The sequence below is a fragment of the Equus asinus genome, chromosome 8 (genome assembly GCF_041296235.1).
Source record: "Equus asinus isolate D_3611 breed Donkey chromosome 8, EquAss-T2T_v2, whole genome shotgun sequence".
Lineage (NCBI taxonomy): Eukaryota > Metazoa > Chordata > Mammalia > Perissodactyla > Equidae > Equus > Equus asinus.
Window position 1 is genome coordinate 11,599,687 of NC_091797.1, and position 16,961 is coordinate 11,616,647.

Below are 16,961 nucleotides of genomic sequence, written 5' to 3' on the forward strand. Positions count from 1 at the left end.
ACTTCCGGCCACACATTCGATCCATCAGTGGAGGACAGGTTGGTGGGGGTTGGGGGTGCAGGCAGGGGGAGGAAACAGCACTGATGCCCGGGCTTCACCTCCAGAGATTGTCATGTAGCTGGTCTGGAGTGGGATTTCAAGTATCAGCATTTAAAAGAGCGCGTGTACAAGGGCAGTCTCATGTGCAGCCACAGTTGAAAATCTGCTCTCGTGTAGTGGCTTTTAAAATGTGGTCCCAGGACGAGCAGCGTCAGCAACATGGCCTACTTTTCCCAGAAGCTTTATTCAGATGTACCTGGGTCCTCTGGGAGTCAGCTGACAAAATCCATATCATTAATATGTGTCTACTCCAGAGATGAGGGAAGCAACAGAATACCAATTCATTAGAAGACAAATTAGAACTTACTAAAAATGCAAATTTGAAGTCCCAACCCAGTTCTACTGAATCGGCAGCTCTGGGGTGAGACCCAGCAATCTGTCTTTTTACAGGCCGTGCAGACACTTCTCAGGCACCATAAAGTTTGAGAATACTGCTCTAGGGTGAACTGCCTTCCAAAACAGTGATTTACCACCCTTGTAATTGAGGAGAAAAACAGACAAGACTCAGTTTATTGCGTGTTCTACATTCACACAACAAAGCATCATTTAAAATAAAACTCATATAATCCAAACAGCCATATCACTCCACGTTTCCAACATGAAACAAGGGAGAGTGGAGCATGCAGAACAGATGTCAGCATCCCCTGCCACATTCATCCCCTTGACTCTGTTTCCCTGCTGCATAAGGTGGAAGAGCCATGTGAACAGGCTTATCCTCAGGATTTCTCCAGGAGGCATGGATGAGAGACAAATTCCACCAGTTTTCTATATTTAGTATCCCTCAAGCTTATTAATAAAGTATAAAAGCAAATTAAAGGGAGCACTAGGGATAGTCGTAAAGGAAGATTAAAAATAATGCATCTATTGAGGGAGGGAGACATTGTCACCAAATTATGCTGTCCCATTGAGAGAGGAAGTTTACTGGACTCACTGCATAGCCACCAGTTTTGAGTCTTCTTTGGCACCATCTGATCTGCGACTCAGTGACTATATAGCCTTGGTCAATACCTTTAAAATTCACTTCAAACCTCACTTCCTTCACCTGTAAACTTGGATAATAATAGCACTTAGTTATACAGCTGTTGGAAGGATTTCATGAAATAATGGTTACAAGCATTTGGCAAATTGTCTGGCATTTAGCGAGTGGTCGGTAAATGTTAACCATCATCACTTTTATTGTCCCTTTCTATGGCACTGCCTTGGAGTGGAACTCTTCCTCCTTTACAGTTGTTTATGGCTCAGAGAGTCTCTTGTAAGAGATCCTCCTCTTCCATGTGAAGGCTGCATTGTCTTAAAGGGCCTGCCATGATCCCAAAAGAGACAGCTCACCATCAAACTCCAGAATCATGTAATCTCGGATTGGCACCAAGCTCTCAGGACTTACTTATTATGCTGCATCACTGAGCTATGCACTCTGAGCTGATCCTTTTTTGCATTTCACATGACTATAGTTGCTGTAGCAATTTACTATGCGATTTGCTGAGTAAACCTGTCTAAAGAACATCGTGACAGGCTCAGGCTCCATATTCGGCATCACCTAAAGTCAGAAATTTCATGAACGTTGGGAATTTGTCCTACTCTTTGGGCAGTTGGACAAGTGAGCAGGTGGATTTGATATCTATTGCCACACAAGTGGCCAGTATTTATTTGGTGGGCTATCCAGCGAGGCAGGCTCCTACTTCCTTCTTGTTCTACAGGATACTATTCTACATGCTTCCATTGTGAAGCTGTGTGCTTAGTTGAAGAGGACGAATCTTTGCTTCCATAGGAATTATCTATCCTCTGACCTAACTGAACCATAGTAGCAAGTTTATGTGGTTTATGGAAGAGCTTAAACCCTTCTAGGAATCAAGAAGAAATACCTCATAACTTCTGGTAACTGTTTCATCTGAACTTTCATTTTTCCAGCTAGTTCTTTAAGGCCTCTCTCACTGGTAAAGTAAGCCAACACATCACAGGTAGCCAGACCATTATCCTGAATCCTCTGAATCCTGAAAAGCTTCCTCTCAATCAGAAGGTTTTCACAATGGCTTCTCTCTTTCAGTACATGAATGCCAACGTCTTGGATGGGTGGGAAGGCACTCTGGAAGCATTGTCAGAGGCCTGTGGCATTACAAAGAAACACTGCCTGCTTTCCCCAGGAGCTTCATCAAGTTGAAACTGAATCATCTGGGAGTCAGCTGACAAAACATGTGTTCTGAATACGTGTATACTCCAAAGAAGAGGGGAAGCAATGGAATTGGAATACCAATGTCTGGATTTTTTAAAAATTTATTTTGAAAATAGTTTATTTGGAAATATTTCCATTATTAGATTTTTTTTTTGCTAAAAATAATGTACGCCTCCCCATAAAAACTTCCTATTTTCTCCCTTTAAAACAACACTGGAAAGTGACTATTTCACTTTGTCTAAAAATCTTCCAATGAGAATTTCAGTGGTTTTATTTTTAAAATTCATTTGTTATAAAAATAAAAAATTCTATTTCGTCTCATAAGTTTGCAAGAACAACTGACAGACTCTAGGAAAGCAGCCATATGTTAGTGAATTTCAATAAACCTTTTCTACGAAACTGGTCAATGAGATTTAAAACCTCGGTCATGTTTTTGTAAGCGTAACCCCTAACGCATTTCTACTTAGATTCACATGTGTTTACTAGCTTCCCTGCCTCAGCTTTATGTGCTATAATTGCCATATACCATTGTGTAATTTTAAGGTGTACAGTGTGATGATTTGATATATATTGCAAAATGGTTGTCACTATAGTCCTAGTTAACACCTCCACCATGTCACATAATTACCGTTAAGACTTGTTTGTGGTTAGAATGTTTACAATCTACTCTCTTAGCACTTTCAAGTATATAATACAGTATTATTAGCTATAATCACCATACTAGAATGATGGTTACCAGGGGGGTAATGGGGACATGGTTAAAGAGTACAAACTTCATAAGATGAATAAACTCTGGGGCTCTGCTCTCTGTCTCTTTCTTATAGCAGCCTATACGATCAGATACCTATCACTTTTGTATGAAGAAAAACATATCTATGGACCTGTGTTTAAACAAAAAGCAGTATGTCCTAGGTTTGTCAATTCCTAAGGTCTTCACAGGCGTTGAGTATCAGAGAAGTTCAGTTAGAATTATGGACAATGAGGAAGAAGGGAGAAATATGTGATGACAGATGTTAGGAGCATGAGTGAGGGTAGATGTGTGTGTTTCTGTAAGGCATTTGTACACACACGTAAAGGACGGTGTCCAACACAGACATTGCAAAGCTCTTAGTCTGCAGCTGTTACTGGTCTTTTACCACTCGGGTGACCAGAGACTGTTCTGTGGACCTGCTGGAGTTCTGGAACAGTAGAGCACCATCATTAGGTATTTAATGTGTACAGGTGAGGTTGTCCTCCTAAGTTGTCGTTTTGTGAAGCCATACATTCATGTCAATGACATTATCTTTTAGAACTGGAATTGCATTGCATCTCTTCCATACAAAAAACTAAATTTCGCTAATGTATAGTCACATTCAATTTTTATATTATGCTGATATTGTTAAAGATAGTATTAACCAAATTTTGTTATGTTTTGTTAATATTATTAAGAATCATGATATTAAACAATTCAATTATTCACTAGATTTTTATTCAAATGATATTCACTTATTTCTAAAACTCAGATCTAGGCTGCCACAAGAAAAGTTCTCAACTTTCTAGGTAATTTGAAAGAATATGTCAAATTTTTCTAAAATAATTTCAGTGAGCAGTAAATAAACAATTGCTTCACTGGCAGAATGTTTGAGGAGGTGTCCAGAACTACAAGGCAGCAGTTTTGAAGGGATATCGGTTACTTCTATCTTTAACTAGTTTGTTTAGAAAAAATCATATTTTATTTCTTATTTCTCATAACTCATATATAGTACCATTTATCTAGATGGATAATTAAAGATGGGCTATTAAAGATACATGATTTTCCAGAGTAATTGAAGGTTTCTGCTTTAAATCCCAAGTATTTTTAGAATAAACATTTCTGTAGGAAGTATTTCTGTGGTCAGGATTTATTTGCTCACCACGCACAAGGCCATTCCTAATGGAGATTTAATCTAGCATTCTAGTATAATTTCCTGTCATCTTCTACTACCCTACCCTCCATAGCCTCTGTTCAAACCCTCTCAAAACGCATCACTACTGAATATCCTGCCCTTCCACGTGCTCTTCTGGCCTCTGATGTCGATCTCCCATGGGTAGCTTTACTCATCCATCATGGTCCCATGCCAACTTGCTCATCCTTGATCACTCTTCTTTGTGCCAGTCTTTCTGACTAGACTGTGAGCTTCTGAAATTCAGAGACAATGTTACATGTACCTGTGTATCCCCAGTGCCTCACATGATATCTGACATATTGTAGCATCTCATGAGTATAAGTTGAAGGAATAAATGAATTGACATAACTTGCTGTCTTGATAATTCGGGGATTTATTATAAACTTCATTTAGTAACAGTCTCAGTTGCTATGAGATATAGGGCTAAATATAAGGCCTAAGATTCCATGGTTTTGGGAAACTTTGCCTTCATTTTCCTAAATTGGCAGAGTTCTTACTTTTAAATCATGTCTTGGCATTTTCCGTTTCACTTGCTATTTTAAATCACTGAAGATGGGGAAGCCCAGCAGAAAGTTAGTAAGCAGCCAAGATATATTTGATATGTGCACCACTTTTGCTAGGATTGCCTCATGCACAAATTAATGAGCTGTTAATGAAACCTGTAGGTTCTGCTGTAAGTGAATTGAAAAAGCACAAGTGGAAATCAGGGTTCTTATTTGCCTACAGCTTTCAGAGTAGTAAATTTTATTCATTCATTTAACAAGTATTCATTAAGCACATACATAAAATAAACACTTTGCTCAGTTCTGAGGTTTCAGTAGTGAACAAAGCAGCTTCAGTCCTCTCTTTATCAATATTCCACTCAAATTCTTGGAAGGTACCTCAGTGTAAGTTTGATATTCACTCTACAGGGTGACAAGTACAGATGTAATTGAATGGCTCTGAAGTGTACCTGATGTGCTGAACAGGGTCTTCCAAATAAGGATCTACATGGAGTCCAAGATCTAGACCAGCCAAGGCTACTGGGAACCAATGACTGGACAGTGCTTAAGTGGGAAAATATAAAGAGTTTCTAGACGAATAGAGTTCATTTCAATTGTTGGCCTTTCTGGCACACAATGTACTTCTGTGTATTTGTCTATTTTTATGCCAACCTTTATCTCTTTCAGTCGCAATGGCTCCAGATTACTTATCTTGGGTTTGCCTCACTGTCTGGCCTGAAACTCTAGCAAGTGTAGACAATCATGTACCATTTCATGAATTTACTTATCACCTCTGTACTCAGTTCTTTGTTACAATGCCCAAGTTAAAGGACATAGTATGCACAGAAAAATATAAGGGTTGAGACCCTGAAAGTCTAAGCCTGTGGATACTTTATAAATTCTCAGCAATTTCTTCATCATTTAACAAGTACTTATTAATGAAATATAGACTAAAAAGACAATAGAAAAGATCAATGAAACCAAGAGCTGGTTCTTTGAAAAGACAAACAAAATTGACAAACCTTTAGCTAGAATCACCAAAGAAAAAGAGAGAGGGCTCAAGTAAATAAAATTAGAAATGAAAGAGGAGACATTACAGGTGATACCACAGAAATATAAAGGATAATAAGAGACTACTATGAACAATTATCTGCCAACCAAGTGGACAACCTAGAAGGATTGGATAAATTCCTAGAAACATATAACCTTCCAAGACTGAATCATGAAGAAATAGACAATCTGAATAGACAGATAACCAGTAAGGAGGTTAAATCAGTAACCAAACACCTCCCAATTAAGAAAAGTCCAGGACTTAAGATGATGGCTTCACTAGTGAATTCTATCAAAGATTCAAAGAAAAATTAATACCAATCCTTCTCAAAGTCTTCCAAAAAAATAAGAGGGAACACTCCCAAACTTATTTACAAAGCCAGCATTATCCTGACACCAAAACCAGACAAAGATGTCACAAAAAAGAAAATTACAAGCCAATATCCCTGATGAATATAGATACAAAAATCTTCAATAAAATATTAGCAAACTGAATTCAACAGTAAATTAAAAGGATCATACCTTACAATCAAGTAGGATTTATTCCAATGATACAGGGATGGTTCAATCCACAATATCAATCAATGTGATACACCAGATTAACAAAATGAAGGTTGAAAATCATATGATAATCTCAATAGATGCAAAAAAGCATTTGACAAAATTCAACATCCATTTATGATTAAAAATATCAACAAAGTGAGGATAGAGGAAACATACTTGAACATAATAAAGGCCATGTGTGACAGGCCTGTAGCTAACAATATATTCTATCGTGAAAAACTGAAAGCTCTTCCTTTAAGACCAAGAAAAAACAAGGACACTCACTCTCACCACTTTTATTCATCACAGTGTTGGAAATCCTAGCTAGAGCATTAGGCAAGAAAAAAATATCAAAGGCATCCAAATCAGAATGGAAGAAGTAAAACTGTCACTATTTGCAGATTACATAATATCATATATAAAAAACCCTGAAGACTCCACCAAAAAACTGTTAGAACTAATAAACAAATTCAGTAAAGCCACAGGACATAAATCAATACAAAAATTCTGTTTCTATACACTAAGAACAAACTATCAGAAAGGATAATTAAGAAAACAATCCCATTTTGGGGCTGCCCTTGGGGCATAGTGGTTATGTTCGCACACTCTGCTTAGATGGCCCAGGGTTCACAGGTTCAGATCCCCAGCACGGACCTATTGACCACTCATCAACCTATGCTGTGGTGGTATCTCGCATACAAAATAGAGGAAGATTGGCACAGACATTAGCTCAGGGACAATCTTCCTCAAGGAAAAAAAGGAAGATTGGCAACAGATGTTAGCTCAGGGACAAACTTCTTCATTGAAAAAAAAAAAGAAAGAAAACAAAAAGCAAAGAAAACAATCCTATTTACAAATGCATCAAAAAGAATAAAATACTAGAATGGATTTAACCGAAAAGATGAAAAACCTGTACACTGAATACAGTAAGACACTGATGAAGAAAATTGAAGCAGAGACAAATAAATGGAAAGTTATTCCATGCTCATACATTGGAAAAATTCATATTGCTAAAATGTCTATACTACCCAAAGTGATCTACAGATTGAATGCAATTCTTGTTAAAATTTTAATGGCATTTTTCACAGAAATAGAACAAACAATCCTAAAATTGGTAAGGAATAACAAAAGACTCCATATAGCTAAAGCGATCTTGAGAAAAAACAAAGCTGAGTGCACCGCACTTCTTGTTTTCAAACTATATTACAAAGTTACAGTAACCAAAACAGTGTGATAAAGCAGGCACACAGATCAATGGAACAGAATAGAAAGCCCAGAAATAAACCCACACTTATATGTTCAATTAATTTATAATGAAGGAGCCAAGAATATACAATGGGGGAAAGACAGTCTCCCCAATAAATGGTGTTGGGGAAATGAACATCGACATGCAAAAGAATGAAACTGGACCACTATGTAACACCATATACAAAAACTAACGCAAAATGGGTTAAAGACTTGAACATAAGACCTGAGACCATGAAACTCCTAGAAGAAAATGTAGGCAGTAAGCTTCTTGGCATTGGTCTTAGCGATAATCTTTTGATTTGACAACAAAAGCAAAGGCAACAGAAGCAAAAATAAACAAGTAGGACTACATCAAACTAAAAAGCTTCTGCATAGCAAAGGAAGCCATCAGGAAAATGAAAAGGCAGCCTACCAATGGCTATTATCAAAAAGACAAGAAATAACAAATGTTGGCAAGGATGTGGAGAAAAGGGAACCTTGTGCACTGTTGGTGTATTTCAGATTAATTTTACATTATTTACATTACATTATTATTTTACATTAATTTACATTGGTGTAGCCACTATCGAAAACAGTAGGGAGGTTCCTCAAAAGATTAAAAATAGAGCTACTATGTGATCCAGCAGCTCCACTTCTGGGTATTTATCCAAAGGAAATGAAAAGCCTAACTCAAACAGATATATAAACTCCCATGTTCATTGCAGTGTAATTTACAGTAGCCAAGATATGGAAAGAACCTAAGTGTTCATCAGTGGAAGAATGGATAAAGAATTTGTGGTCTACAAATACAATGAAATATTATTCATAAAAAAGAATGAAATCTTGACATTTGGGACAACACAGATGGACCTCGAGGGCATTATGCTAAGTGAAATATATCAGATAGAGAAAGATAAATTTGTATGATCTCATACATATGTGAACGTAAAAAAACTAAAAACCAACCAAACTCATAGATACAGAGAACAGATTGGTGGCTGCCAGAGGTAGGGGGTGGGAGTTGGGTAAAATGGATGAAGGGAGTTAAAAGGTACAAACTTCCAGTTAGAAAATAAGTCAGTCATGGGGACATAATGTACAGCTTGGTGACCATAGTTGATAATACTGTATTGCGTATTTTAAGGCTGCTTAGAGAGTACATCTTAAGAGTAATCATCACAAGAAAAAGAAATCTGTAACTACGTATAGTGATGGATCTTATCTAGACTTATTGTGACTTATCATTTGTAGCTAGACTTATCATTTTCCAATACTTACAAATCTCAAATCATTATGTTGTATACCTGAAACTAATACCATGTTATATGTCAATTATACCTCAACAAAAAAAATAAGTATTTATTGAGCACCTACTGTATAGTTAGGATTGTGTGTGCTTGCAAGTAACAAGAGTATCTAGGAACATGGTTGCGGTTATTGTCTAAAGCCCTGTGTAATAAAATGTCTGACTCCATTGTTGACGTGTGACCACTGACAGCTTTCCAGTCCCCCTACCCTGCCTTACCCTTCTGTGCTACATTGGGGCAAGCTGATAAGAAAGCCCAGGTGCTCCCTCCCTTGGGGCTGGTGGGGAAGTTCAAACCATGCAGTCACCAGCATGGAAGTTCAGATTGTGCAGGAACTACCACCTTGGCTCTTTCTCCTAGCCACAATAAAACCTAGGGCCATTTACCCCTTCTTTCGTCCAAGCTGTTTTCAGATCTGCTTGGATATCTTCCCTAATCTTCTAAGATTCAGTACGAGAATGCTACATCTCTCCCTATCCTCTTGGTATGGGTGGCATCATCAGTTTCAACATCTGAACCAATTTTGGGTGGAGGCCCACTCTGTCTATGTGAGTGATCACAACCCTGATAAGGCTGATTCTGCTCCACATGATGAAAGCATGTTATCTTTCATCTTTATGCTGGTTTTCTCACAGTCTCAAGATGGTTTCTATAGCTCCACTCTTTATATTCACATTCAAGGCCAGAAGAAGGAGCTATAGCAGTCTTGCTGCATCTGTCTCTTTTTATGAGGAAGATTGCAGCTTTCCCATTATCACTGGCCAGAACTGTGTCATATCACTATACTTAGTTGTTAAAGAGTCAGGGAACTCAAGCATTTTATTTGAGAATATTGCTATCCCAAACAAAATAATAATTCTATATATGGAAGTGGGTGAGACTGGATCCTGGAAAAGCAACTATTTATGTCAGCAAGGCCAAATAGGGGCCAGGTGGTACTATGTTCTAGGAATATGACAATGAATAAAATTGCCAATGGTTCCTCATACAACTATCAAATGGGAGAATCATAGAAATTATCATCAGGTGACAATTGCACTGGTAGTAAGTGCCATGAAGGAGAAGCTTGTCTTTCTCTAGCAGTGTACGGCAGAGGATATGACCTTGCCAAGTGTATCCATTCATAGGACAGGATTCGTGAGATCAGAAGGGGAAGAAGAATTAAGTGCTAAACAGCAGAAGAGGAGGGAAAAGACCATCTCATGTGAAGGGAACACCATGTGTAAAGACCCTTTGGAAGGAAGGGGCATGATGCATCTGGGAAACTCAAAAAAGGCTCTTGTGGCTGAAGCACAGGGAAAAATGGGGGAATATGGAGGTGTGAACACAAACTGGTTAATAAAGACCTCATAAATTATAATATGCAAGGAGGTCAGACAGGCAGATGCTTGGGAGTTATGGTTAGAGGCTCAAACCTCTTCTACAGCTGTGTGCTCAGTGCTCAAACACAGCAATCACTCTCCCCAACTATATATTTTGTTCAGGACAAAAAGCCAGAAATAAAAATGACTAAATTACTTAGCAGGAATCAATTTTTTCATGTGATGTGATGTTATTATTCTAATAAATATTTCTCAAACACCCAATTCCTTAGGACTAAACAAAAACAAAGAAGAGAGAGATTTATCTTTCCTCCTATTGACCAGCTGACCAGCCCTGTGGTCTAATGGTTAAGACTTGGCTCTCTCACCCCCAGGGCCTGGGTTCATTTCCCAGTCAGGGAACCACACCACCCATCTGTCAGTTATACTGTGGCGGCTGTGTGTTGCTGTGATGCTGAAAGCTATGCCACCAGGATATCAAATACCAGCATGGTCACCCCTGGTGGACAGGTTTCAGCAGAGCTTCCGGACTAAGACAGATTAGGAAGAAGGAACTGGCCACCCACCTCCAAAATATTTGGCCATGAATAGCAGTGGAGCATTGTCTGATAGAGCGCTGGAAGGTGAGAGGATGGTGCAAAGAGCTGTATATAGAGTGACAAGGAGTCGGAATCAACTTGATGGCACTAACCAAAAAATTGGTCATTAAAGAGCATTTAGAATGAAAATAATACCTCTTTTTAAAATTTTTTAATTACCTCGAGATTCTTGTAATGGGGGAAAGAGAATGAACTGTGAGCTCATTCCCCATTCTTGGCCATAAAACTGACATTCTACTAGAGGTGAGGGGCCGTAGTAAGTATAACAAGAGAAAATTACTGTCGCTTTGATCTGGATACTCAAACAGGAATCAGAGGGTGAAATTGTAAAATATGTTCCAGAAGACAAATAGCGTATAGCAACAAACTAGAGATGTGTAAAGAAGGCTACACAGTGGATAATTAACATGACCTTTTGTTGCCCTGCTTTGCACTAGATGATACACTGAATATTGAAGAATCTGAAAGACTATGCTAAGAGAAGACTAAGAAAAAAATCATCCTATAGTTAGACTTTATTGTACAGAATGTTTGGTAGGCTTAACATTTTGCAGGGTTAAATGTAGGAGATAGTTTGTGAATGTTTGGATCACTTTCAAAAGAAAGTGATCATGTATTTAGGAGGAAACTTCATATATTTGAGAGGGACTTCTATAAGCCCTGGTTTACATAGCCTTAAGTTAAAGTTCTGTGTCTTGTTTTCTAGAAACATCATCTAGGGTAATAAATTACATCATTAAATTTCTTTGTGATCCTCAAAGCACCTAAAACAGAGCCCACAAACTGCCGATGTGCAATTATTTATTTATTTGATGTTATTTTTGTCAGTATGTAGGCCTTCCTCAGGAATATTGGCATTGTTCTGGACTATAACCTGTGTTAGAGGTTTTCGAATCTACAGTTCTTTACAGAATCATGTCAATGTGAACCAATAGCAAGTGCTTAGGATGGAATTAATAAGAGTTTTATTGATTCAAGGTGCTTTGCACCAGCTGTCAGACACAGACCAGACTCCTTAGCTATTCTTCACCCTGAATTCATAAAGAATAGCATCCCCATAGGACAATTTTAATTGGAAGCATATTTTCCCCCATAATGCAAACTCAGGGTCACAACAGGTAACCTGAAAGATTGTTCCACCATATGTGATCCCCAGAAAATATATTCCCCAAATATCATGATACACAAGGGGCGAAGATTACATAAGTCTTAAGATAAACTTCCCATCAAGTCAGTTTACCACAACTGAATAGTTGGGTTTCAAATGAAAGCAAGATGCAATTTAGATTCTGGTATACATTAGGAAAATGAAATTTATGTTATCCACCTGTTTGAGGGCCTGTTACTTTTATGTTAAGCTCCACAATGTGCTTCAAGATATTCGAGGATGAGCATAATATACGGTCATATATTCTGGATACCAGAAACTGTAAGGCTTTTTATTACAATAAAGTTAAATGTATAGTACTATTTTTATAAACTCTAAAAGAAGTCTATTAGTAACATAATTTCAGTCCTCATAAGAAATGGAAGAAAGTTTAATCCAGATATTTTTCTACATTAATGTTACTGGTAAGTAATTTGAAATAATTTTTGAATGTTGGTGTATAATTTAAGTATTAAATATAATTTTTGATGTTCATGAGGAAATTTTAAACGTTTTAAGCTTTCAAAAATGATATGCTTCAAGATAGAAGTTTTCAATTCTGATAAAAATATTTCCAGATCTCTGCTGTGTAATTGTCCAGGCATGAATAGTCATCACCATGACTAACAAATACCTACCTTCTATTGTACCATATATACTAATGAGAATATGTCTCAGTCAGTTTGGGCTGCTATAACAAAATACCATGTAGCTTATAAACAACAGAAATTTATTTCTCACAGTTCTGAAGGCTGAAAGTGTGAGATCAAAGTGCCAGCATGGTTGGGTTCTGGTGAGGACCCTCTTCAAGCTTGCACACTGTTAACTTCTTGTGCTATCCTCACAGGGGGAAAATAAACTAGAGAGCTCTCTGGGGTCTCTGTTATAAGGGCGCTAACCCCATTCATGAGGGCTCCACTTTCATCAACCAAATTACCTCCCAAAGGCCTGCCTTCTAATACCATCACACTGGGGGCTTAGGATTTCAGCATATGAATTTTGTGGGGGATACAACCAATTGGTTCATAACATAATATTAAAGTTGAGGTGAATACATTTGCATTTTGCTTTTCTGTCAAATTCAGGATACCAAGTAAAGAGAGTGCAAATGGAATGTGTGACCAAAATGAAGGCTGCCATGCTTGATATTAATTTGCAAAGGTATTTGTGCAATTATTTATCTAAGCTCCGTGCAGGGAGGGTCTTTGTCACGTCCAGGTCCACCATAAGAACTGGTGCATAATTGTGTCTCAATATTTGTTGAATTAGTGATGTTTCCCTCATATACTCTCAGGGGAGCCATAAGAAATCACGCTGGAAAATAATGGAAAAGCAAGAGCAATTTTATGTGTAAAAAAAAAATGGCATCCAGGAAACTATAAAGCTGTTCATCCAACAGCCCAAGAGTGGTTGTAAGGAGGAAAAGCACTGTGATCACTAATTGGTTAATCAGGAGGCCTATGACATCATCTAATTACCACAGTTTTATTTTCAGCTTTAAAAGGATGGCATCTTAAAAAATACAAAGGCAAGTAGTAAGTCTGACTTCATTTGGTTCTTTGGTTCTTTCTCATACATATAACTTAACTTCATGTACATAATTTCTATATTTCAGAAATCTGGTTTGACTACTTTCAGCTATTCCCATTGACCCCTTCTTTTATTGATTTTCTGAACACCTACTGGTCAGTGCCCCCAGGCTACAAGTTAATTAATTACTAGTGAGAGAAGATCATTAGCTTATTTGTAGCTATTTTGGCCCATTGGTAGTTGGTTTCTCAAATAAGGCTAGAGGAAAACTCACTGCCATCAAGTCAGATTTTCTTAACACTGAAGTGGTAATGTGGATCCTTCAGCTTCTTACTGGTTTTTTGTATTCAAATATTTATCTCCCCTTCCTTATCCCAGATGGATTATGTAAACATACACAGCACAATAAACAGGAGACTGGGTTTGGGGCCAGAAAAATCCAGTTCCAATCCCAACTCGGCCCCTTATCAACTGGTAAATTGATAACTGACAAATTTCCTAATCTTTCTAAACTCATTGTTTATCTACAGGAAAAAAAACCCTAGTACATACCAAACAGGACTCTGACCAGTATTAAATTTATGTCTTAGAAGAATGCCAGGTTCAGAGTAATTACTTAAAGAAATGTCTCTATTTTGGTAGACTGTTTTTATCCCCCAAATCCCCTGGGTTTCTCCAGAGGAAGAATACACTTCCCAGCCTCACTGATTCAGGCAACCATGAGACTTGCTTTGGCCAATGAAATGTGACAGAAATGACATGTGTCACTCCTAGATGGAAGTATCAAGACCCAACAAGTACCTTGTCATAATCTCCAGTTTCCCTTTGGTAATATTCCAGAGAAAAGCTATATTGTCAGCCCAGATCCCCCAGTAAAAGCAACAGAGCGGAGTCAGAGCTTCCCTGTAACGGACTTGCAGTGCAAGCAAGAAAGAAGCCTCTGTTATTGTAATCCACTGACACTGTGTGACCGCTTGTTACTGCAGAATAACCCAGCCTATCCTGTTTGATACACTTATTACTTGTAGTGTTATTATAAATAAGGGAGATAATGAAGGCAAATACAAATAGGTATCGGAAAATAAAAATATCTTAAAAGTCTGTACAATTAAGAGTACTTTCTAAAGGTTAGATGCAAATGAAACTCTGAGCTTTATAGCAGCCAGATCATAAAGGGGAATGTATTTAGGTACTAGATTCCGTGTCCATTATCTAAAAATAAATCAGTTACTAAGGGGAATCAAACTACTGCTAGTTCAGAAATCTTAGAGAGCTGTGATCCACATACCTTAAGGAAAGGGGTTATGTTTGGCCAGCAAATGAAATGCAATGTGGGGAAATTGCTTGAGGTTGGGTCTTCTTTTCTGATTGACCTGTGGCAATGATAATTGCAATGACTTGCAAAACAACAATGAAGCAACTATAACCTCCAAAGTTCTAATCAGAGGGCCGGCCACATGGCATTATGGTTAAGTTCAACGTGCTCTACTTCATCAGCCTGGGTTCACAGGTTCAGATCCCAGGCATGGACCTACATCACTCGTCAGCCATGCTGTGGAAGCATCGCACATATAAAATAGAGGAAGATTGGCACAGATGTTAGCTCAAGGCTAATCTTCTTCAAGCAAAAAACAAAGAAAGGCTTAATCAGAATAGGCCTACAAAGCATCGTCTTACAGGTGGTTTCATATTTGGGGTCCTCCATGCTATAGTGAGAACTGTCTTATCATCGTCTATCTGCAATAGGGCTAAGATACTGTAAGAAGTGGAAAGAGAGGGAAGCAGGGCCAATTGTGATATCCTTTAGCACCTTGTTCTTTTCTCCCTTTCTCTCAATTTCTCTCATTTCCCAATTTCTTTTCTTCTCATTTGCCTTGTCCTTATTTCCTCTTTCTCATTACTAGCTCTAGCTTGTAGTTGAACTATTGTATGTATGTAATAGGAAAATAATGAAAAATCTTAAACCATTCCATTTTTTTACCCTTGAATTGAGATACTCTACAGCTACGAAATCAGCAAAGCAGCAGTATTCATTACTCCTGAGAAAGATTGGGTCCAGTCTTAGAACAAAGAAGCCAGTGTTGAGTTCAAGCTTAAAATCTAGCCTTTTCAAGCATGTAAAGAAACAAAAGAATTGAAAGCTAGGCTTTGTGTAGAGACAGCGGTGTTTTTTAAATTCAGAAAACCTCCTTTTACATATCAGCTCAGGTAGACTCGAGTTGTAAAGCTGTCTAAAAGTCATAATGTGAAAAACATGGAGGATATGCTACAAGAAAAGTCCACAATAGGTGTGAGCTTTCAACCTGGGAAAGATGGAGGGAAGAGGAAGGCAGAGGCAAGAGGTTCAACTTTGGCATCCTGCCCCAACTCCTTCCCAACCACTGCTGCCCCCTCTCCCACTATCTCATCCTAGCCATGGTGGATCTCACTGTGGGTTTGGGACCAGGGCAGAAATGAGGAATACTACTCATATATGTTTCGGGAAAACCTCAGTAAAAGAGGGCCTTATTTCTTTCTTTTCAGCAAAGCTGTGCATTGATTACATTGCCAAACCAGCATGACGCTGCAACTCTAGCACGAAGGATGCCATGGCTGAAGGAGGGGTTTGAAGTCAGCTTCAACAGAGTACGGCATAATATAGCAAGGCACAGAGAAAGTAGCTATTTTCCTCCCCAGAGGAATGCAGGGAGGCTGAGACCCTCTCTAGAGAGCCAAAAGAGGCCCAACCTTAGAATAAGAAAATCCACCATATACCGAAGGCTCGAAGCTGGAAGCCATGAAAAGGAATCATGAAACTCAAAGTATCACGGTGGACCAGCCACTCCTCAGCACTCTGCTGAAATACAAACAGAGACAAGCCAAGAGAGTCACTCCACAGGAGAGACCAGCAAAGACACAGAAGGCAGCCTGCACACCTGAACATGCTTTCCATTCAGGAACATATCCTCTTAGGGACGGAGAGAAAAAAAGAGGTGAGATGTCCTCTAATTGGGAATTCAAAAGTTAAACTAGCTGATTAGTTTTCCTAGAGGACTGAATTAATCTGAATCAGCATTTGGGTTACTTTTCTCGGCAATTTTAAGATATGTTTCTCACCATCAGGAGGAATAGAGCCTTCTGAGTTCGGACCATGAATAAATAGGTAAGCATTCATTATCTTTGCATGCGTGCTAAAATATGTTGCAAGGAAATCATATAATGTTTTGATCCTTTACTGTTTCTTAAGTTGCTTTGATTCCTCAGAACTGTTTCATGTGTTCCTGTGTTAGGCCACTTACCCATTAAAAGGGTAATATTTTATTCCATCTAATATTTTATTCCTTTAAAATATTAGAACTGTCGCTATAGTAAGTTTAGGATCTAGATAACATAAAGAATATCCTCAATTAACATACTCAGATCAGCAGAGGATGAGAATTTGGCCTTATAAAGTGGTATCCTTACAAATAAGAGGAGCTATTGGTAAAAGTTTGCTTCAATGACTAAAATGTTTATTTTTAAATTTTTTATGCTTTGTATAATTTTGCTTCCTGGCCACTCAAGGCAGATGGAAAAATAAA

General features: G+C 38.1%; 1 protein-coding gene across 2 annotated transcripts in view; it reads left to right on the forward strand.

Annotated features, from left to right (window-relative positions):
* HMGCLL1 (3-hydroxy-3-methylglutaryl-CoA lyase like 1) overlaps positions 1-16,353 on the forward strand; it is a 173,774-nt gene extending 157,421 nt beyond the window's left edge. The window contains exon 7 of one of the 2 annotated variants that reach the window (XM_070514693.1): positions 15,925-16,353. In XM_070514693.1, the coding sequence (XP_070370794.1) occupies positions 15,925-16,194 (270 nt within the window). In that variant the 3' untranslated portion in view covers positions 16,195-16,353. The remainder of the gene's footprint in view (positions 1-15,924) is intronic. The other variant, XM_070514691.1, reaches the window with a different exon arrangement.
* Positions 16,354-16,961: the final 608 nt, after the last annotated feature.